At 49.2% G+C, this 21,577-nt stretch overlaps 3 protein-coding genes across 3 annotated transcripts in view; 1 reads left to right on the top strand and 2 right to left on the bottom strand.

Annotated features, from left to right (window-relative positions):
• LOC147646239 (serine/threonine-protein kinase PAK 3-like) overlaps positions 1-21,577 on the top strand; it is a 578,286-nt gene that overhangs the window by 71,992 nt on the left and 484,717 nt on the right. The window lies entirely within an intron of this gene.
• On the bottom strand, positions 8,304-12,461 carry LOC147646247 (serine/threonine-protein kinase PAK 1-like). The gene is made up of 5 exons (XM_086873725.1): positions 12,340-12,461; positions 11,817-11,916; positions 11,156-11,352; positions 9,669-9,806; positions 8,304-8,552 (listed from the first exon to the last, which is right to left on the bottom strand). Exons 1-5 carry the CDS (start codon positions 12,424-12,426, stop codon positions 8,451-8,453), a joined length of 624 nt encoding a protein of 207 aa, XP_086729851.1. The 5' UTR covers positions 12,427-12,461; the 3' UTR covers positions 8,304-8,450.
• On the bottom strand, positions 14,282-21,519 carry LOC147646246 (uncharacterized). Its single transcript, XM_086873722.1, has 6 exons — positions 21,444-21,519; positions 17,553-17,719; positions 16,936-17,280; positions 16,400-16,489; positions 15,830-16,001; positions 14,282-14,349 (listed from the first exon to the last, which is right to left on the bottom strand). Exons 1-6 carry the CDS (start codon positions 21,517-21,519, stop codon positions 14,282-14,284), a joined length of 918 nt encoding a protein of 305 aa, XP_086729848.1.

The raw sequence follows: 21,577 nt of genomic DNA, 5'->3' as shown, positions 1-21,577 counted from the left end.
ACCTCCCCAATTGGTTTGCCGAAAATTCGCTCTGTTTACCTTTTGGCATATCACACATCCCTGTACCTCTTGTTTTGCAAGCTCGAAGATTCCCTTACACCCGAAGAATTTTAAAAATTGTTCAGCCAATGCCCTGGTTCCCCAATGGGTTTGTGCATGTAGTCTTTTGAGTATCCCTTTTGCTATTCCCTTCGGGACCAACTCCCTCCCGTCAGGTAACCACCATTTACCCTCTTTGAAATGTCCCCCTACCTTTTTGAAGTCTTCCTGCTCCTTTTCTGAAGGAAGCACTGAAACCTCTGGGGGTTCCCTTGGGACTAGCTCAGAAATACTTACGGTTAACAATGCCGCTCTTTTCGCCTCTTTATCCGCTAAATTGTTTCCCCTTGTATGGAATTGTCGTCCGGTCTGGTGTCCTTTTACATGAACCACAGATATCTCCAGTGGCTCCCTGACTGCTTCTAAAATTTGTCTAATTATTTCCTCATGTACCAATCCTTTTCCTTTAGTGTTGATCAGACCCCTTTCTTCCCAAATTTTCCCGAAGGTATGTACTATCCCAAATGCATATCTTGAATCGGTATAGATGGTTCCCCTTTTTCCCTTCAAGCCTTTGAGGGCTTTTAGGAGAGCAAAAAGTTCACAAGCCTGTGCTGACCAATTTGCTTTTAGGGGACCCGATTCTACAGTCTGTCCTGTTATACCATTTATGATGGCATAACCCGATTTACGTTTTCCCTCCATCATTCTCGAGGAACCATCGATAAACCATTTTTCTCCTCCTTCCAATTCCTGATCCTCCAGATCGGGTCTTACTTTAGTTTGTAATTCCACTGTTTCAATACAATTATGTAGTAGCTTTCCCGTTGGTTCCCCGTACAAAAATTGCGCAGGGTTTTGTGCAGAGGTTGTCCTTAATTCCAATCCTGGCGAACTGATTAACATGGCTTCATATTTCAGAAGCCTTGAATCGGTCAACCATTTCTCCGCTTTTTGTTGTAAGATATTTCTTACATCATGTGGAGTATAAACTATCAGGGGAGCTCCAAACGTTACCTTTTTGGCTTCCCCAACCAACAGTGCTACTGCCACAATTGCTTGCAGACACGTGGGCCAGCCCCGACTGACTGGATCTAGGATTTTGGACAAAAACCCTATAGGTTTCTTCTTTTCTGCCCATTCCTGGGTTAAAACTCCTTGTGCTGTTTGTCCACTTATGTCGACAAACAGTTGAAACTCTTTTCTGATGTCTGGTAATGTTAAAACTGGAGCAGTGACAAGGGCATTCTTTAGTTCTTGAAATTTAATTTCGTCTTGCCCTGTCCATTTTAATCGATCTGTATTTAGCCTTTCATACAGAAATTTCACCTTTTCACTGTATCCCTCAATCCACTGTCTGCAATATCCCATGAGCCCTAAAACTTGCCTAATTTGTCTCTTGGTTTGTGGGGCAGGAAGTTCAAGGATTCCCATCACCCTTTCGGGATCTAATTTCTTTTTCCCTTGTGATATCCAATGTCCAAGATATTTTACTTCGGGCTCAGTGAATTGCAGCTTGGATTTAGACACTTTCAACCCCTTTTGTCCCAGAAAATTCAGCAGGGAAATGGTACATTTCTTCACCTGCTCTTCCGTGATCCCGGCGATTAGCAAATCGTCTACATATTGTAACAGTTTTGTCCCTTCCTCTGGAGTGAATTGGGTGAGTAGCTGCTCTAAGGCTTGTCCGAACAAGTTCGGAGATTCAACGAATCCTTGTGGAAGGACCGTCCACCGCAATTGCTGATTTCGATTGGTATCTGGGTCCTCCCACTGGAAAGCGAAAAAATCCCTACTCCCTTCATCTAGAGGACATGTCCAGAAAGCATCTTTTAAATCAATTACACTATACCATACATCCTCTGGTGAGAGTCTGTTTAGTAAAGTGTAAGGATTTGCTACTACCGGAAACCTGGTTCGGGTTCTAGCATTTACAGCTCTCAAGTCCTGAACCAATCGGAAGTTCCCATCGGCTTTCTTTACTGCCAGGATGGGGGTGTTATGTGGGGACATGCAGGGCTCGAGCGTGCCTCCTTTAAGCAGCTCGTCAATTATTAATTTCAAACCCTTCCTCCCTTCGGCGGGGATGGGGTATTGTCGGATCCTTATCGGATTCTCTGGATTCTCAATTTCAATTTTGATGGGAGCAATATCTAATTTTCCCACTTCCCCCTTTGAGTGCCATACTCGGGGGTCAATTTCCTTTTCATCTTTTGAAGTTAAATGCAACACCTTCACTACTAATTCTGAATTTTTCACAATGATATTTATTCCTAAAGCTATGATCATATCTCTTCCCAATAGGTTGTAGTCGGCTTCTTCTACAAGCAACAAATTTCCTAAACATATCTTATTTTCTGACTCGATTTCCACCTCCTTGATTACCGAGACTTTGAATGGATCTCCTTTTGCGCCAATTACAATTACTTTTTCTTTACTCGTTTCACACCCTATAGGCAATTTCTGCAGGGTGCTTCTCTCAGCCCCGGTATCAACCAGGAAACTCATTTCCTGGCGGTGGGGACCTACCTTCAATTTTATCAAGGGCTCCTTTGCTGTTACTGTCCCCATTTGGAAGAGCCCAAGACCCCCCTAATCTTCTTTAAATATTTGTTCATCTTTTATTCGTTTCCTGCAATCCTTTTTTATGTGTCCTACTTTCTTACAGTAGAAGCACTCAGGAGGATCCTTTCGAGGAGGAGTTTCCTCCTTTTGGGATCCTTTTTGTTTTTTAGGTATCGGCTTTCCCTGTTTCTGTTCGTGTTTTTGAACTTCTTTTACTGCAGCCACTAATATTTTGGCTTGAAGTTTCTGTTTTTCGTCTTCTCTCCTCATATAAACCTTCTGAGCTTCCCTTAGAAGCTCTTGGAGACTCTTCTCCTGCCATCCATCAATTTTCTCCAATTTCTTCCTAATGTCCTCCCATGATTTAGCCACAAACTGCGTTTTCAGCAGGACCTCCCCCACCGGAGAACTGGGATCAGTCCCGGAATAAATTTGCAGACTTCTCCGCAGCCTTTCTACCCATTCGGTAGGGGATTCCTCTTTTCCCTGACATTCCCCAAATACTTTGCTAATGTTCTGTCCTCTGGGGACCGCCTCTCTTATTCCTTGCACGATGATATTCCTCAAATCCATCATGCTTCTTCTCCCTTCTTCGGTCTGGGCGCTCCAACTCGGGCTTACGCTCGGCCACTTTTGGTCACCGGGTGTTCCCTGCGGGTGCCGCCTTTCCCAATCCCTGATGCCCGCCTGTTTAATCATCTCTCTCTCTTCCTGGCTAAACAGGGATCTCAGGATGGCCATGAGATCTTCGTAGGTGTAAATACTACTCCCTAGAAAATCGTCTAATCTTTCGGCCACTCCAAATGGGTCATCTAGCAGTCGCCCCATTTCTTTTTTGAATGCTCGTACATCCCCTGAGTTAAGGGGCACGTTTACAAATCCAATTACTCCGGGGGCGGTTGGCACTTCCCTGAGAGGGAACATTCGGTGCCCACTTTCTGTCTCTCCCCATTCTCCATTCCCTATTTTTGATTTCCACCGAGTCCTGCTTGCAGGAGGGGAACTGGAGTTTGCGGGAGGGTTTCCCCTCATTGCTGGCGGGATGTCTGCCGCAGCTAAATGACTCAGAGGGTTCCCTTCGGATACTTTCGGTGGTCCCAGCTGTGGTGGCCGGACCGGGATTTGTGGAGGGGGTAAGCCCCATCCTTGCGTCAACACCGACTCCAAAGAGGGTGCGGTGGCTGGGTTTTCTGCAGGTGGGGGGGTAGTGAGGGTTTCTGGCACTACTCCCGGTGGTTGAGGGGAGCGTGCCTCTGCTAGTTGCCCCATGGAACCCTCGGGTGCTGATGGTACTACTTGGTCCATCACCGGAGGCTCTACTGGCCCGCGGTACGGAGGGGGTAAGTGATCCAGGGGTTCCCAGGTCTCTGTCTTATGTTCGTTTTTCTGTTTCACTGGAAACAGCCGCACTCTGGTATTTAACCAGAGTTTGGCATACTCTTTCTCCTCGCCGTCTGGCGAGACCTTTTTCTCTACGTGTGCGAGTAATTCCCTGCACGTCCATTTATCAAATGTTCCCAATACTGGCCAAGTGAGACATTTTCTCAATTCTTGTCCTCCCCAGATCTCGGCACAGTAGTAAATCATTTTTGCCTTTGATTTTTCTCGTCTCTCGGGACAAATTTCCCAATTTCTCAACATCCACCCTAAAGGACTCTCTGGTGGGATGTCTAGCATTTGCTTTGATTCTTCTGATGGACTTTTCTCGTTATCTAGTTTCTGCGTTTTACTTTTTCTCTGTCCCATTTTCTTACGATTCTTACCTGCTCTGCGTTGTGTTCGTCTTTTTCTTCGTCTGAAAGTCCTAGATCGCACCAATACTTACCTCTCGGTTAGCTGTACCGGGGTTTTCTCGATGTTCCGACTTTCTAAATCTTTTGGCTGAGAGAGTTTACCAGTTCCAGAGCTCGACTGGACGTCCCTTCCTCTCTCGGCCCCCTTTGATCGGTCCCCTGAGACTCCCTTTAGCCTCAGGCTTTACGAGTAAGGAAAGAGAGACCCTTTCACACAGAATCGCTTCCTTCGCGGCCGGCCAATTCCCTCGCGGGAGGATGGAAACGCGGCCTTGAAGTCCACACTCGCTTCGTGACCAGGTCACGTCTCTCACAAACTCGCCCGATCACCCGCTCAACCTCACAGTACTTACAGCAATTTTCCTGCGAGGGCGTCTTCGTGCACGTATGACTTTTTATGAGCTACCAAGCCGCGGCTTTCCCGAAGGCTCCTGCCTTCCCGAGCTCTCTGGATCCGTTCCTCTTTATTATGGTTTTTCCTCAGCCTAAATTTGGTTCGGCAATCGGAGCGAACTGCGGAGGGTCTCTGCTCCCCAGGCCGCTGAAATCAGCGGGGGTACCCCCCTGGACAGCGAGATTCTCCCACAGTTTCTTCCGATCCGAGTCACGGCACCAATCTGTTATAAATGCAACGGCAAATTAAAGATTAACAAAGATTAATTTATTATAAATTAATAAAGCAACAAACAGTGAGGAAAAAACCACAATAAATGGACAGCGCAGCGCTGGGTGGACAGGGTCTATACGCAAGGTATAGGTGTTCCCAAATCCACGTCTGAGGGTCCTCTGGCCTGGGTTTTTATAGGGATTTTATGTCCCCAGGCTAGAATTCCAACCAGTTTCCATTCACCAAATGTCCCTGATTGTCGGGTGAATGGATTTCCTGGCCTAGAACATTGAGTCAGTAAGTATCCGGGCAGAGTCTCCTCAAATGTAAAGTGAGTCTGTATGTATTTTAACATATTTCATCACAGCGGGATTGAGAGATCCGGGCTGGTGCCGATGGATATCTCAGAGGAGTAGTCTCTTCTTTGTCTTTCTTGATTGAGTTTCTGTAGTATGGGTTTGGCAGGTGTGGTGTTCGATTCTGGCAACGACCATCTTCCTGGGGTTCGTCCCTTTTGTCTTGCTTGATGGTCTCCGGCCGAAATCGGCCGGGCGTTGCCTTTCTCTGGAGGTAGATTTTTAGGCTGGTTCTTTTGTTCCTGTGATGGCCTGTGTCCTGTCTTTTCCTCCGAGTTGATGAGTCTGTTGAAACCTGTTATCTGGGGGGGGTCTTTTGCAATTCGTGGTTTTTTTTTTTGGAAAAGGAATTCTATCTCGACCGGGAGGAGAATTCCTTATTCCATACTTACATTTAGTTATAATTATACATACTTTATTTAAACTTCTTATTCCGAATTTTTATTTACCCAATTCTTTATTACAGCACCCACTGCACAATCTGCTTTGGATTAAATCCCATCTCCGTCTTCATCAGCTCACAGTCACTGTGACACTATTCCTGCATGGAAGAAACAGGCTGGGATGCCCCTTTCTGCTTTTGATCCTTTTATTGGCAAATGAAATATTCTATTTGAAAACCTTCAAACCCTGGAGTTTCTTTGTATTTCCACCTGAAAATGCTGCCAGCCGAGGTTCCCAAGTGTCTGGTACGTGTTTGTGTGCACAGAGCAAAGGTGTCAGCCTGTGTGCGTGGCCCGGGTGTCTGTCAATGTCCATTGAAGCAGACGGCTGGAAGGGGGCTCTGCCCGCCCTGCGCTGCTCCGGGGCTGGGGCTGGGCTGGCAGAGGCTGCAGAGCGCTCTGAGAGGCACAGCCTCAGCCCCGGCCAGCATCTTGTGCACGGTGGCACAGCCTCAGCCCCGGCCGGCATCTTGCGCACGGTGGCACAGCCTCAGCCCCGGCCGCCATCTTGTGCATGGTGGCACAGCCTCAGCCCCGGCCGCCATCTTGTGCATGGTGGCACAGCCTCAGCCCCGGCCGCCATCTTGTGCATGGTGGCACAGCCTCAGCCCCGGCCGCCATCTTGTGCATGGTGGCAGCTCTGAGGGCTCTGCGAGGGACGCTCTTCCCCAGCGCTGTTTCTCGTCCTTTCCTTTCCCAGGATGGCATTTGGAAATGTTTCTTCGGCCCTATCAATACACAACTCACTGTCTTACTCACTTTATGCCTGGAAGGTTCTAAGAAGACAATGAAAAGCGTAGCGTGATTATGATGCACAAATAATAGTCAAGAAAACAGTACTCCATAGTGTAGGGCCTTTAGAGCAGGGATTCGTTTATTCAACACCAGGAGTGAGGGGGAAGCTCCACCACAAACTCACTTGTCCATTCTTTGCACAGGACAAGCTTTTAAACTTTTTAAACTTAATGGGCACATTCTACTTTCCTAAGCTTCATATTTTCTAATTCCATGATTGTGGAAGCCCTTGCAGCAGGGCTCTGCATGAAGTAGTTGTCAGCCTCTTGGTGGTTGTTTTGGATGAAGGCTCAGGGGCTACCTGAATTCAAAAGGCCTTTTTGTTACACTCCAATACTTTCCTTTTCTGGGAATTCAACACAAACTTACAGTCAGTAAGTTCTGCAAGTTCTCTTGCTGCGTGAGGCCACATTGTATCTTTCATTCAGCAATTCATGAAGAAAACACCAATTGCCTACTGAGACCCTTCTGCTCCCTCCCAAATCACTACTCAAGAAGAAGCCTCAGGCACATGCCCACAGTCCCTCTCTGCCAGCAGCTCCGAGCTGCATTGCACAGTGCTTGCTGTGCCCCAGAGAGCACCAAGCAGGCTGGCCTGGTGCCCCTGAATATTTCTGCAAAGTCCTCTGCATTTCACACCTTTGCTGTGGCTCAGTGCAGAGCTCCAGGATTGCAGGCGCTTGGTCCCAGAGCTGTGTGAGGCAGTGGCTCGTGCAGATGTGCCCTGACTTGCTGTCAGTGCCTCACGCTGGCCTCGGTTCCCCTGGCAGAAATGCTGTGCCTGAAGGACACTGCCCTGTGCTGGAGCCTGCGGAGCAGCCCGGCTCTCTCCCCCTGTGCCCAGAGTGCTGCACACAGTGCTGACCATTGCCAGGAGTTCCAGGGCAGGCGGCAGAAGAGCAGCAATGGTCAGGCAGGGCAGCAGCCCTGGGCTGCTCTTTGCCTTTCTCTCCTCCTGTGCAGACTCCAGACAGCCCATGGCACCAGTGTGTGCTGTGCCCAGCACGGCGCCGCTTCCCCTCAGGAGCAGCCAGCTGCCAGCTTGGCTCTGAGAGCGGAGGATTTGCCTGGGGCCAGCAAGAGGCAGCCAGGGCCAGGCTGCTGCCTCTTGCAGCTCCAAGGGCCTCCTTCCAGCCTGCCTCTGCCGAGGCTCAGGCTTCTCCGGGCTTTGTCAGGGCTCTGCTGGGGCTCCAGCCTGGCCAAGGCCGGGCCCGCTCTCACCTCACAGTCGCTCACAGCTCTGCACCAGAGGAGACCTTGCACAGCACCCTCACTGCTCTTTCTGCTTTCTCTCTTCAGCCAGACTCTCCTCCAGCCAAAGAGATTTCTCTTAGGGATACAAATCCAAGTGGCAGGAACCCAAATACTCTCGAGTCACATCTGCACAGCCTGCATCTGCACAGGATGTTTGCGTTGCACCGCTCCTCCTTTGGTTTTTCCTGCAAATGCCATTGCTGTTTCTGCCTCAAATAGAAATGTCACAGCATTCTGGCAAAACTTGTCCAGTTGGCCATATTCCAAAGGCAGTGTGGTCTGGAGAGGATGAATGAAGAGGAGCCTTCCCCCCTTACAAACTGTACCAAAGAAGCCATCAATGTCACTTTCCACCTCTAAGAAAAAACTGAAAATTCAGGAGGAAATGTTGAGCTTTCTCACAGGGTCAGAAGGAGAGAAATGTTCCAAAGGAGTTGAGATTTGAGAAATTTTATTTAAAATCCTACTCTACAATCCTACACTACAAACCTACACTACCATCCTGCACTACAATCCTACTCTATAATCCTACTCTACAATCCTACTCTGCAATCCTACTCTATAATCCTACTCTAAATTGGTCATGGAGAAGACAGTTCTAAATCAATTGTTGCATTCCTGCCTCCTCCTTCCACTTCTTTACTGCAACGATGAGAGGTGCCAGGCTGGACCCAGGCATGGCCGATGTTATAAATTGATGCTGCAGAAAGGAAAAGAAAACAACAAGAAAGCATGATTTTCCAAGCTAAGAGCTTCAAAGGCAGGGGAATAGTTTTTAAATGAAAAGGGGATTGAGTCAGAGTAGGTCAGGAGCATGGGGCAAGAGTGGCACAGGTTGCCCCAAGAGCTGGTAGGAGGCCCACCCCTGGAAATATCTGAGGTGTGAGTATCCTGATCTCTTGAAAGATGTCCCTGCTCATTGCAGGACACAGACTAGATGACCTTTCCACGTCCCTGTGTGTTAGTTTGAGATGAATTGACATTTAGGGAAAGAAGTAAGAAACCCCGCGCGGAAGTGATTTGTTTGAGAGAAGCTGCTGGGAGCTTCCTCTGTGCCTGAGACAGGCCAATGGCTGGCTAGTTCTGAGAACTGACAACATTTTGCACCATTTAGAAATGAGATGCGCCTCTGTGATGATGCACATTTTGAAAAGCACCAGCCCGGGCACTGGCCCTCTTTGCTTCCGGAGCCCGAAGGTAACGGAGCTCTGGTGAGGCCGGCCCTGCTCGCCCACGGCCTGTGCTCCTGGGGGAGGCCGGGCCAGAGCCCAGCGGCTCCCGGGCGGGGGATGGAGGCTGCGGGACCCCGGCCCCAGGCTGGGCCAGGCCACGGCTGCTGACATCTTGCCCACACTAAACCCTCTCCCCGGCGTGCAGCGACGGCTCCAGGCCGAGCCTCCCCTCCCAGCGGCTCCCGGGCAGAGAGAGGGGCCCAGCACAGCCTGAAATCCAACACCGTGACTGCCATGACCTGGGTGAGATTGAACCCTTTCACTGCACAGGTGAGACCTTTCTTATTCTTGTGGGCCTGCTAATAAAATTTGTTATTCCTTTGAAGTTTGAAGCCTGTTTTGCCCTTCTCCTAATCCATAGCTCCCAGCAAGAAATGAGTAAGTGCCCTGGTGATTTTAGCCAGCGCTAAAACCCAGCACTCCCTGCCAGCCCAGCCCAGTCTAGGATTGCTCCCCACTGTCAGCTGAACAGCACCAAGGTTGGAAGGGAGGAGGATGGGGGCTCATCTGATGCCTTGGATTTCAGTGGAGGAGGAGCCCATCCCTGGGACACTGTTTCACCTGCAGCCCTTTTGGCATTTTACCTGCAGCAGCTCCTTGGCAGACCAGCGCTGCGCCTCGCCTTTCTGCAGGCAGCAGCTCAGGAAGTCACGCAGCAAAGGCGAGAATTGCTCGGGCTGCCGCAGCTGTGGGGTCCCTTCTGTGGCTATGTGGAATTTAGCCTGGGGAAAAAGGAAACACAAGGCTCCACCTGCTTCTTTCCCATCTGGAACTGCTCTCCCAGAGCCCATTGTTCCAGCTCCACTCTGCAGTGGCAGTTTTTGCCCTGGCAGAGAGGCAGACATGACTTTCCTGTAGCATTTGGATGACGACTTTCCTGTATCATGAAAAAACCCAAGCCCCAAAGCCACAGCTTTGCCAACATCCAGCAGATCTTGCCTTGGCAGCTGATTTCATTGCCTGATCTAGTTAGTGGCAACTACATCAGCAAATACGTGTTTCCTTCTTGGAGGATTCCCAGCAGCTTGGCAGCCTTTTTGGAAGAGGGATTTTGCTATTCTAACTAACTGTACTATTCCAAGGATTCTTATATGAAAAGAATCTCTGCAGTGCTTGTTGGTCCCTTAAGCACAGCTGCCATAAAACAAAACTCATCAGGCTTTCTGTACTGCTCTTGAAAATGATGGTAATTGGAAGAAAAGAAAGGAAATGCAGCAGGTGTTCCTCAGGGAAGGAAACAAACCTTTGGAATCTCATTTTCAACACAGACACATTAAGATGCCTCCACAAATGTATTGGGTTGAAAATGCCTGTTTGGGCACACAGGAGCCACCTGCAGCTCTGTCTCTCAGCACTCTGAAAATTTCAGGTTCCCTTAGGTGGCAAAAGGAAAATATTCATGGTGAAATCAGAAGTGTCATCCCTGTGGTAACCCTGTGCTGGTTGGATTCTCAAGTCAATGCATTAACGCTGTGCCCATCCCAGAAAGTGCCAGGAAACAAACAGGAGGTTTTGGCAGGCTCTCCCCGTCACCAGGCTCCAGCTTGGTGATATGGAGAAAGTGGCTTGGGTTATGAAAGAAGGTGGTCACTGAGTGTCTCAGCAGCACTGCACAAGAAGCAGAAGAGACTCTGGCTTTACAGCCTCATCTCCAGGTTTCAGGCAAGTTTCCCTGTGAGAAGAATGGGGCTGCACCTCTTCTCTCAAAAGCACTGTTTTAGAAACTTAGTTTGGTTTGAGTTTCTTTGCTTCATTTCTGGAAAGATATCACCAGCTCTGAGATGCTTGTTTCCTATTCTTGGGGCCATCTACACAGCCAAAAGAGCTGGAACGACTTGTAAGGCAAAGCAAAATGCTGCCTGAGAATGGAGATGGTTTGGGCGAGGTAAGGCTTGAGTTCCCCCAGTGCTGCAACCAAAGCTCCAGCAGATGCTGATGTGCTGCAGGGCCATTTGTAGAAGGGGCCTTGGTGGAAGTACTTCCAGCAGATGGCCATGGGATTTTGTGCAGTGAGCACAGAACACGGGACAGGTGAGAAAGACAGCGGGATCAGAGAGTATTTGCTCCTTACCGATCGAGCAGTGAAACTGTCATAAGGAGTTTTTTGTTCGGCCATTTCAATTGCCACAATTCCAAAAGACCACACGTCCACTTTGGGGCCATATGGTTGACGCTTCACCACTTCAGGTGCCATCCACCAAGGAGTCCCGGTCACGGAGCACCGCTGATTTTGCTCAGGGGTGAGCTGAGCAGAAAGGCCAAAATCAGCTGAGGAGAAAGCAAAATACTCTTTTAATTTTAATACTCTCAATTAGGAAACCAAGCCAGAGAATTCCCCAGTGGAAGTTTGAGAATGCACAATTGAATTTCCTGGACAACACTCCCTGCTCTGTTTCCTTGGGGCTTTAGCCAAGGAAATATGAATTGGCTACTTCAAACATCCCCCCATTTCTTACACTTCCTCCAGCAGTGCCTTTTGTTCCCCTGAAGGTTTAGATTGCAGCTCCCTCCCTCTGGAAGGAACACACACAGACACACACAGAGCAATAGCACTCTTGGCTACTTGTGGCTCCTTGTCATAGCTGTGTGCACCCTGCAACTGTGCCTTCAGCCCACAGCAGGGGGGACCCCTGCACTGCCAGCAGCAGCATTTTTGGGGAGCTGGCAGTCACTGAAAGCAGCCCCACACCCCCCATTCCTGGAAGGCTGAAGCTGAGCAAGAATACACTGACCCAGCTTGACAGAGCCGTCGGTTCTGAGAAGGATGTTGTTGCTCTTGACATCTCGATGGATCACGTGGTTGGAGTGAAGAAAATCCAGTCCTTGCAGGCACTGAGAGAGAAAAGAGAACCAGGGGGGCAAAAAGTTGTGCTGTGAGTTCATCGCAGAAGCAAGGAAACAGCTGTGGAAGGTTCCCTTTGCAGGGGAATGGGGAGGAATGGCAGAACACAGCGCCATTGAGAGCAAGAGCCTGCTGCTCCCACAGTAGCAGAGCAGCACCTTTCTCAGTGGAGAACTGCAAATGCCAATGCAAGAGACAGAGATAGAATACAAGAGCAGGGGATAAGAGTACAGGAAGTGAGTCCAGTGAGTGTAGGGGCACTGGCAGACAGTTCCCTTGAGATGTTCTTGCTTGCCCATAGCCGAGCAGCAGCACAGAAACCAAGCCTGGCCCATGAAATCACTCCCGTTCTGAGCCCCTGTTTCCCAGACAATGCAGCTCAAGGCCTTGGAAGCACAGATGGGATCCCTGACCTCCCGACTGACAGCTGCAATCTCTCCTTCAGACATTTGAATCTCATCGATGAGATCTCTCAGAGTGCCTCCGTCCATGTACTCCATCACCAGCCAGAGTTCCTCATGCACAAGGTAGCTGAAAAAAGGAAACAAGGCCATGCAGGTGAACATGCATGCCTAGGTTGGTTTTTTGCTTGAGTCTTGTTTCTGGGTCCCTGTGAGACAAGGGCAGAAGTAAAGGCATAGACATTGCCTCTAGGCTGTGCAGTGTTTGCAGTCTGTGCTGTCTCAAGGAGAAAGGCAGTTTAGGAAGAGCCCAGATAAAAAACCTGTCACGCATGGCATTTCTGGAAATAAGCACCTAGTCTTCCTGGCATGCACAGCAATGGAAAAGAGGGGCAACAATGCAAGGGCAATCCTCTCTTGGATGGTTCATCAGCATTTAAGAAACTTGAAAACCTCAATCCCAAAGAACTGTGGAGGCAATGAACTTAGAAGGTATTGAATTCTTAAGATAGGGCTGATGCAGGTTTTTGAACAATGTTCAGTCTGCATTTGCCAGGGTGGATTCATGCAGACAAAATGCAGTCTCTTCCCATCCATTGGAGATAAGTAGAGAAATAATCATTAACAACTCTATTTCCTGCCACTGACCAAAGTGGGTTTTTAAGCTCTCATGCTTGTAGTATGTAAACAAACATTCAAGGGATAAGACCGTGACCACTCACCTGGCTAAGTAATTCACGATCCTGGGACTCCTATTACTCTCCATGATCCTGATTTCATTCATGGTTAGTATCTTCCTACTCACTCCTTGCACATTTATTTTCTTGATGGCCACCTCAAATGACATTGAAAAGGAGTAATTTGAGAAAATTGGTAGCATGAGACCACAACCCACATGGAGCAAGTGATTTTGGAATGGCACAGCCAAGCTGTGCCCAAGTGCCTTGTGATTAGACCTCATCACTGGAGTAATTAGGAAGTGACATTGCAACAGCCCATTTCTCTGCTCCCTTGGGGGCCAGTTACAGGACATGTGGCCACTGGCGATTTGCCTTGTCCACAAAGCCTGTTCCAAGTGCAATTTGCAGGCTGGCTCCAGTCTGTGCTTCTTGTGCCTTTTCAGCACAGCTCTACTCAAAGCTCCAGCCCCAGCTGTCAGCAGTGGGGAAAGGCCTGGAGAGCAGCAGAGGCTGCAGGGGCTGTTGACGTTTACCTCTCCTCCTGTTGCAATGTCAAGTGCTCTGGAAACCTCTCCAAAACCCCTAGAAACAAAACAGCAGCAAAGAAAGGAGAAGCCATTTAGATCTTGCACTGAAAGCCAGTCCAGACAGGAGAGCTCTGCTGTAAATGCCTAAAAGCTGCAGGTTGCAGGAGGGGTGTGCCAGAAGGCAGATGATGCATTTTCCCCTCAAGTGCCTGGGCACTGTGCCTGTTCCTGAAGCCTTGGGCTTTACTGCCTCAGCTCCAAAAGGCAGCTTATTCCTTCATCTCGGCTATCAGCTTCTAAACTGTGCAATTCTAACCCTGAGCACGGAGTATTTCCTTTAGCAAACTCTTGGAGAGAAATGTTCCTGAGAACTGTTATCTGACAGCTCTCATTGGGGGTAGGTTGTGCTTTCAGGCAAGCAAGATTCTTCTCCTTTCATTAGTGTGGCCAGATGATTTGGAGACATCCAAAAATGCGAAGGAAATGAATCCTGAGCTGTCCCACACTTGAGAGACAAGCAGATTTACCAGGTTCTGTTCCTTGCTGCAGGCAAGACCTTGGCAGCATGGAGATGTCTTTGACAATGCCTTCTGAGCACACTTGACAAATTCTGGCCAGTACTGAGAGATGGGGCAGACTAAGCCCGCTGTCTAAACATGTGGACAACTTGTCTGACTTCCCACTTGATGGATATTCCCCCAGTGAAACCCCTGGCCCATGGCTGTGTAGAAGTGACTGTGGTTGGACTCACCCGCTGCCAAGACTTTCCAGTTCGATGTATTTTGTGACGGGATTTTCCTTGTTCACCATTCTCCCTGAGGGAAACAAAATGCAAGATGCTGACTCTCAGGCAGAGATCCCAACTTGCAGGAGATGCCAAAGGCAGCCCCGCTGTCTGGGGCTCTGAACCCTCTGTGGTCAGCTGGGCAGCAAGCACAGCAGCAACAAGACAGGCAGTTGTGCAGTACAAATGGGCAGCAGAGAGACTGATTTTGTCCAGTCCTTGGAAGGAAATGAAGCGCAGAGAGCACAGCAGGGCACAGCATAAGGCTGGCAAAGGCCAAGCATGAGCACTGACAAGCAATGGCAAGAAGACTCAGCCAGCCTGAGCCCCTGACAAGCTGTGGCCCCCGTTCAGGACACAACAGCATTGCCTTGGAGATCAGACACAGCCAGGTGCAGATCAAGGCCCTTTTGTGCCCCAGCAGGTGAAGGTAGACACCAGATCAGCTGGGATCTTTTCTCAGCCCCACCAGGTCTTTTCTGAGAGCACAGCACTGGCAGCTGTTATGGGCAAGAAGCAGATTAAATGGGTTGTGCTGCAGAATCACAAAGGGCTTGATGTGTTTTCCCAGAGACTGATCTGAGCAGGGCTTGGGCCAATAGGTAGGATTCTAAGAGTCATGGGAATGGCTGGGAATCAGGGATGAAAAAGTGCCATGGATCTGAGGAATACACAGCACAGGGGCTGCAGGCTCGCTCCTGAGAAATGCCTGCAGTGCTGTTTTATCTGATCACACCACGTGGATGTGTCTCTTGGACACATCTTTATAAAAATAAAACTAGGATATTAATTACAGATTGTTATACAAATATCTGTTTCTTCATTGTGGGCCCAATGAAAACATCTCTTGCTCTCTGTTTCTGCTGTCACCTGATGTTCTTTCAAAGGAGTCCTCACTGACAAAAATACAGCATCCTCACAAAAACCTTGTAGATGTAGTAGAGGCAATAAAAACAGTCCTAAAACTGACACCAGTAAGACACATGGGGCAGAACAGCTCTTTCAGGATGGAGAAAAAACAAACTCTACCAAAAAACACCAAATCTGAAACCAAACAAGGATAAAAACTGAAAACTAAAAACGGAACCACAACAAAAAGGCAAAACCCCAAAACAAATCAATATCTCTGAAGTCTTTTGGTTCTGACGAGTGGTGGGAAGTCTGGAGTCTAAGGAGAATCTAGGAATCAAATATTCTGTTCAGTTTGGCCACTAGCACACAGGACTTGCATAGATCATTTGCTGGGCCATAGCCTTCTGCTGATCCAAGAACAATTCCTGCTTCTGCCTTTAGTGGCAAGGGAATGCCAGGCAAAGCCGAGCCAGTCCAAGCTGCCCTCAGAGGCAGCAGGAACAGCCAGAGCGCTCTCTCGCTGCCTCAGAGCACAGCAGTTCCTGTGGGGAGTCCTAAATGTCTCTGGGACACCAAAGTGAGGAGGATCATTTGCTACAGCTCTGCTGGCACGTGCACACAATACACTGTCCCTCAGACAAGAAATACACCAGACGTACTCAGTTGCTCCACGAAGTCTCCCTGGCTCTCCTGGAGCTGAGCAGCAGATGTATCACTGCTGGAAATGGACAAACTGCCCCGGCTCCACTGCTCAGCTTGGGCAACAAAGGCTCCTTTAGATGCTGCTGCTGCTGCTGCTGCAGCAGATTGAATGGAAGAGCCTGTGTAGATCTGCGAGAAGAAAGGAGTTTGTGTCAGAAAGCTGGCTGGCAGAGATTACCCCGAGTTCCCTTTTCAAATGCAAGCCCTTAGGAAGTTGCTGTTAGCCACATGCAAAGCTCATCAGCTGGATTTTTGGATGCCCACTTCTGGAACCAAATGGTCAAAACCCAAGGTTGGTTTTAATCAAGTTGATGGCCAGTTTCATATTCCATTTTCCTGGATTTTCTGAAGGATGACTGCAACAACGACCATTGCACTTCCTCCCAAGGATCCCTTTCCCCCTCCAAGGGCTGCAGACACATTTGCAGCTCCTTGTTCTAATGTTGGAGCTCCTCCCCCTCAGTCCTCTTTTCCTGCACCATCTTCAGAAGGTGCTCAGCCTGCAGCACTTGTGCTTGGGACAGTACCTGTGCCTGCCGCCGACCTTGGGGCTCTTCATCAGCCGGCATTTGCTGGAAGCCTTCGCAGGCTGCCAGGTGAGATATCAACACGTCCACCTCAAGTCAAAGAGAACAAAGCAGTCAGAGACCACAGCTTGTCCCTGTGTGCCAAGGCTCATTGACTGTGAGCAAAGGGAAAGAGCAGCACAGCAGCAGATTCACCAAGGCATACAGACAGCTTGCAGCTTGTATTCCAAATCTGTCTGGGGGACTGTGTTCACTTGCAAAAAGCCCTGAAGAAACAAGGAGAGCAGGAGCAGGCCAGCAGGAATCCCTTGAGATGAGTGCTGGCAAAAGGGGCAAATGACTGGTGCCACTGTCCAGTGCAGCAGCTGAGATTGAGCACAGCAGGAAATGTCCTTCCAAGCAGCTGGGATAGACACTACAGCAGGATGGCACTGAGAGGCATCAGCCCAGCCCCCTGCTGCTCTGCAGAGGAAAGGCAAGAAGGGCAGAAAGCACCAGACTGCAGTGACTGCTGTGCCTATCGCTCTTTCACTCACTCGATTTTCTAGAGCCTCTTGGTGCTGAGCGAGGAGATCTAATTTCTCTTCGATGATTCTCCTTTCTTCCTCCAGCCTGTTTTCCCTTGCCCTGATCCTAGCCTCAGCTTCCTGCAGCTCTGCCAGAAGCTCCTCATCGGAGGCCTGTGAAGAACGACAGAGAGGAATTTCTGTGAGTGGAGTGTCTGCCACTCTTTCACTCACCTGGTTTTGTTGATTTCCTCTCTGCTGATGGAGTGTCATCTCCTCCTGGGTGTTTCTCCTGTCCTCCTCGTGCCTCCTCTTCACTGCCATGATGGCCCTCGGAGCTTCGGGCAGCTCTGCCTGGGGCTCTGCCTCGATGTTCTGTACACACAAATGGAGAGCAAGTGCCTGGGAGCTGCCATCAGGCTCAGCTTCTTCCTCAGTTTCAGCCTCAAAATCACACTCATTCAGTCACTTCTTTCTACTTCCCTACCCACCTCTGCTTCCACTGTAACCTCCTGTCCCGCTGCTGATCTCTGCAGAGGCTCTTTGCTTTCAGGGCCTCTGGCACTCGTGGCCTGCTCAGTCCCAAGAGCTGCGTTTTATGCCCCTCTTCCTGCCCTTCACTCTGTCCCCTGCTGAGTCAGCCTTACCTGGCCATTCTCCAGTGGCTCTTCCACCTGCTGCCCCAGCTGCTCTTCCTGCTCTTGGGCTGGGAACAGCTCTCCCTCAGGCTGGCACGGCCGTCCTGATAAAACAATCTGCTCCTGCTCTTTCTCTGGAAGGACCTGCAGAGAAAGCAAGAGAAGATGGGCTTCAACTTCTCATCCAACATTTGTGGGCCAAGACTCAAAGACTGATGGGCTCCCACGTTCCCAAAGCTCTGTGCTGCTGCTCTCCTGCCTTGTTCTCTGCCCGTGGGGAAGCACAGATTCCAAAGTGACCCTGGCAGTGCAATCAGGGCCCATCTGGCCCTGAATCTCCAACAGACTCTTGGGCAGCTGACAGGAAATGTGGGGCATTTCTCAAGGGCCTCCCTCCCCTTCTGCTGTGTCCTGCTTGTCTCTCCCTAGTGACTGACAGCCAGCCCTGTCCCACAGCTCCATCCTGGCTCTGCAGGGGCTTCCTGGGTGAGCTCAGCCCTTGGGAGAGACACTGCTGGAGTTCATGTTCTTTTCAGGCCTGCCCTGCCACTCCTGCCCCTCTGACATCTACACTCTTGTTAGAAATCCTGCTCAGTCAGGAGACAAGGATGTGTGCAATTGGATCCTCTGCTGCAGGTCAGAGAGCCTCTATGGCCACCTCAGGATATGGAAGAGGACCAAGGTGTTTCTCCTCCCTCTTTTGTCAGCTGAGAATTCTGAGTGGCACTGATAGAGATCCTCAAAAGGCCCCACCAACAAATTAATTGACACACCCCTGGGGATGCCAATGAAGGAAGCCATGGGTCATGTAATGCATGTATGACCAAAGTCACCAAAAACCACCTAAACCATGGAATTGTCCCACCTCACTAGGACAGGCAGAAATTTAGAGGTTAAACAGGGAGTGTCAGGACAGAAGAGGCAGGAGGAGGAAAACAGCTCTAAGGAGAAAAAACAACCATCTCTAAAGGGGTTCTTAGCAACACAAGACAGCACTCAAGGACTTGCAGCTTTGCCCCCACACTAGGCCCCAATGCAGTTTCCAAAGCTGCAGACTTCACCACAAAACGTATCAAGAGAAACTTGCCACTTGTGGATTTTGCCTCAGAAGAAGGGTTCAGAACTACACAGTTTGTTTCTTTGGCCACACAGGACAAGAATGGCCGGCCACAGCTTCATGGACAACACAAACATCTCCTTGCAGCTTATCAAAAGCCAAAAGACAGGTGGCCTAAAAGACTCTGCAGAAGTGAAGAATTACTCCAGAAAACTGCAGAACACTTCTCCAGGTCATGCAGAGGTTTCCAAAAAGGGACAGCAAACAAAGCAAGCCCTGTGAGCCCCAGCAATGCCGTGTGAGCCCTTGGCCATGGCTTGGCAGAAGCCAAGAGACAGAGCTTCCCTGAGCCAAGCAGCCAGCTGCTCACCCGCAGGCAGCAGCGCTTTGGGGCCTCAGCACGACGGCTCAAAGCCCAATTTCCAGCTGCCACGGGATGGGGGAATGGCTGGGTGCTGGCAGGACTCCAGCACTCAGCATCCTCAGCCAGCAACAGCAAGTGCTGGCTGCTCAGAAACTTGCAGCTCTGCCTTGCACTAAAGACAGCAGCACCCAGCACTGGCACTTACTGTCTGGGCATGGTCAGGCTGGGCTGTGACCACAGCTGGAGGCTCGTGCTCCTTTTGCTCATTTTGCTCCTCTTTGGCCTCTTCTCCAGGAGCAGAGGGAGCCACAGCAGAGTCTGCTCTTGCTTCTGGGCTCTGTGGACAGATGGTGGAGTTAGGGACAGGCAGCTCCCTATCATTTAGAACCTTATTTCTCTTCAGCTTTATTTCTACAACCAGCTCTACCAAGCACAAATCATCAGCTTTGATAGCAATGGGATTCTAAGTCTCTCCAAGTAAATTAAAATGGGTTAATTCAGCCAGGCTGCAAAGAGCTCTGAATTAGAGAGTTCACCCTGGCTACTATCAGCAAGCAACGTTCTCTCTGCAAATCTGAGCTTTGAGTTCTTTTAAAGCTCTGCAATGGAAAATTAGGAAATAGCCAACAATGCCTTTGCTATTGCTGTTGTAAACATGGAAATGGATCTTCTTTCAGCCCACCCAGCTGGCCCTCTGCGCTCTACTGCCACAGGCCAAGCTCACAGTTCCCTGCACAATTCTGAAACACCAGGAACATCAAATGTTCCTTTCTGACTCACCTCAGGATCGGCACCTCTGAACACACGGCTCAGATGACCTGCAGTGGGCAAGGAAAAGGAACCAAATTCTTTGAGAAAACTGGAGAGAACCGTGGCCTGTTTAGAGCAGCATCTGAGAAGATCTCCCAGTCTGCATTTTCAAAGGTGTCCTGCTTGACTGGTGTGGTTTAAAGCAGCAACTAAAAAATCACTAGGAAACTTACTTATTTCTTGCTGTGAGATATGGATTAGAACAAGAGCAAAACAGGCTTAAAACTTAAATGGAATAAAGAAAGTTTATTGACAAAAACTACAAGAATAAGAAACCAGAATAAAACTTCCAGAACAACCCTTTTCTCCCCCACTACCCAACCATTCTCTTGTTCACATGACAACATAGAGACAAAAATACTTTGGAACTTTGGTGTTTACAAAAGTCCCAATTCCTGCTAGAGTCTTTTCATCAGTCTTTGTAGAGAAACAAAAGTCTTCTTCTGCTATCTATGGAGTTTCTCACAAGAAAACGATTTTTCTTCATAGCTTTCTATTTCTCTGATGCCAGCTGCCCAGAAATCTGCCATCAGTTGTCTCCTCCCATTTCCCATCACTCTGAGGTGTGTTATGGGTCATGAGTCTAGGGATGTCATTTTTATGAATGAGTTATTCAAAGGCAAAAGTTCTCTTTATCTGTTTTTCTGAGCCCCCCTGGAAACAGAAGTTTTCTTTTTTGCTTCTTAAAAGACACAAATCTTCAACTCTTACTTCTCCCCCTCTGTTCCAGCATCTCACAGTGTCACAACTACTTCATCATTTGCTCAAAATCCACACCTTGAACACTCCATTCCTCCCAATATACTCTGTCATGAATTAAAGGAGGTTTTTTCAGAACACTACTGTCCATCTCCATAGCTTTAACAGAAAAATATTTCAGCTTATTAAAGCATCTCCTTATTTCTCTTCCCCCTCTCAATTTAATTTGTTTCTTCACTCTCTTTGATGGGTTGATGGTTGATCACTCCCTCTCTCTCTCTCTGGAAAAAAAAGGATTAATCTGCAAGTCTCATGCAGGTAGTAAAAGAGTTAAAATCTTGCTAAAGCTGCAGATGTTGATGGTGTCAGGTTTCAGTTCAGTGTCAGAAACTGCAAACCAAGTCAGGCTGGCCGGCTCCGTTTCTCCCCCACCCCGCCCTCTGCAGCCTTGTCCGGCCTGGAGGGGGGGAGGAGGCCGAGACAGAGCCCTGTGACCCCGTCAGAAGCCAGAAACCAAAGAGAGCAAGAAATTCCCGGCCTCACATCTTCAGGTGGTGTTCACAGGTTGATCTCACTTCTCAATAGTTAAAACCGCTGCCAATTCTCACCCATGGCCAGGAATTAGTCAGGAGAAAAAACTCCCATCAGCCTCCAGCAGTTTCAACTTCCCGAGCTCTCAGAGCTATCTTAAAAGTAAAGTCACCCCAAGAGATTGAGCCAGCAAAGTGAGGAAATGACAGACTCTGCTGCCACAGGCTCTCCCGTGGAGGGAACAGAAGCCCTGCAAATGCTGCCCGCAGCCCCCTGGCTACAGACACCCCGTGTTTTGCTGAAGGTGTTGACAGCAGCTTTACCAAACCAGGGGCATCCTCATGGTCTTTCTGTTTCAATAGCAACCCGGTCACTAAGAAAGAGCAGGGAGACCTACAAAAGCCAGCTCAGGTTCCAGCCAGGGAAAACCTCTACTTACGTGCCAGGTTGGTCAGATAATAGCCAGAATATCCGATGACATAAATGGTGCAAACGGCAACAGCGAGCTGCTCCATCACTGTAGCACTGCTGTGCCAGTTTGCACACTCTGCTCCACCACAAGAACAAACAGGG

This window comes from Cyanistes caeruleus, unplaced genomic scaffold (genome assembly GCF_971803275.1).
Source record: "Cyanistes caeruleus unplaced genomic scaffold, bCyaCae1.hap1.1 HAP1_SCAFFOLD_106, whole genome shotgun sequence".
Classification (NCBI taxonomy): domain Eukaryota; kingdom Metazoa; phylum Chordata; class Aves; order Passeriformes; family Paridae; genus Cyanistes; species Cyanistes caeruleus.
The sequence above is the reverse complement of the archived record's forward strand: the minus strand, read 5'-3'. Positions and strand labels throughout refer to the sequence as shown.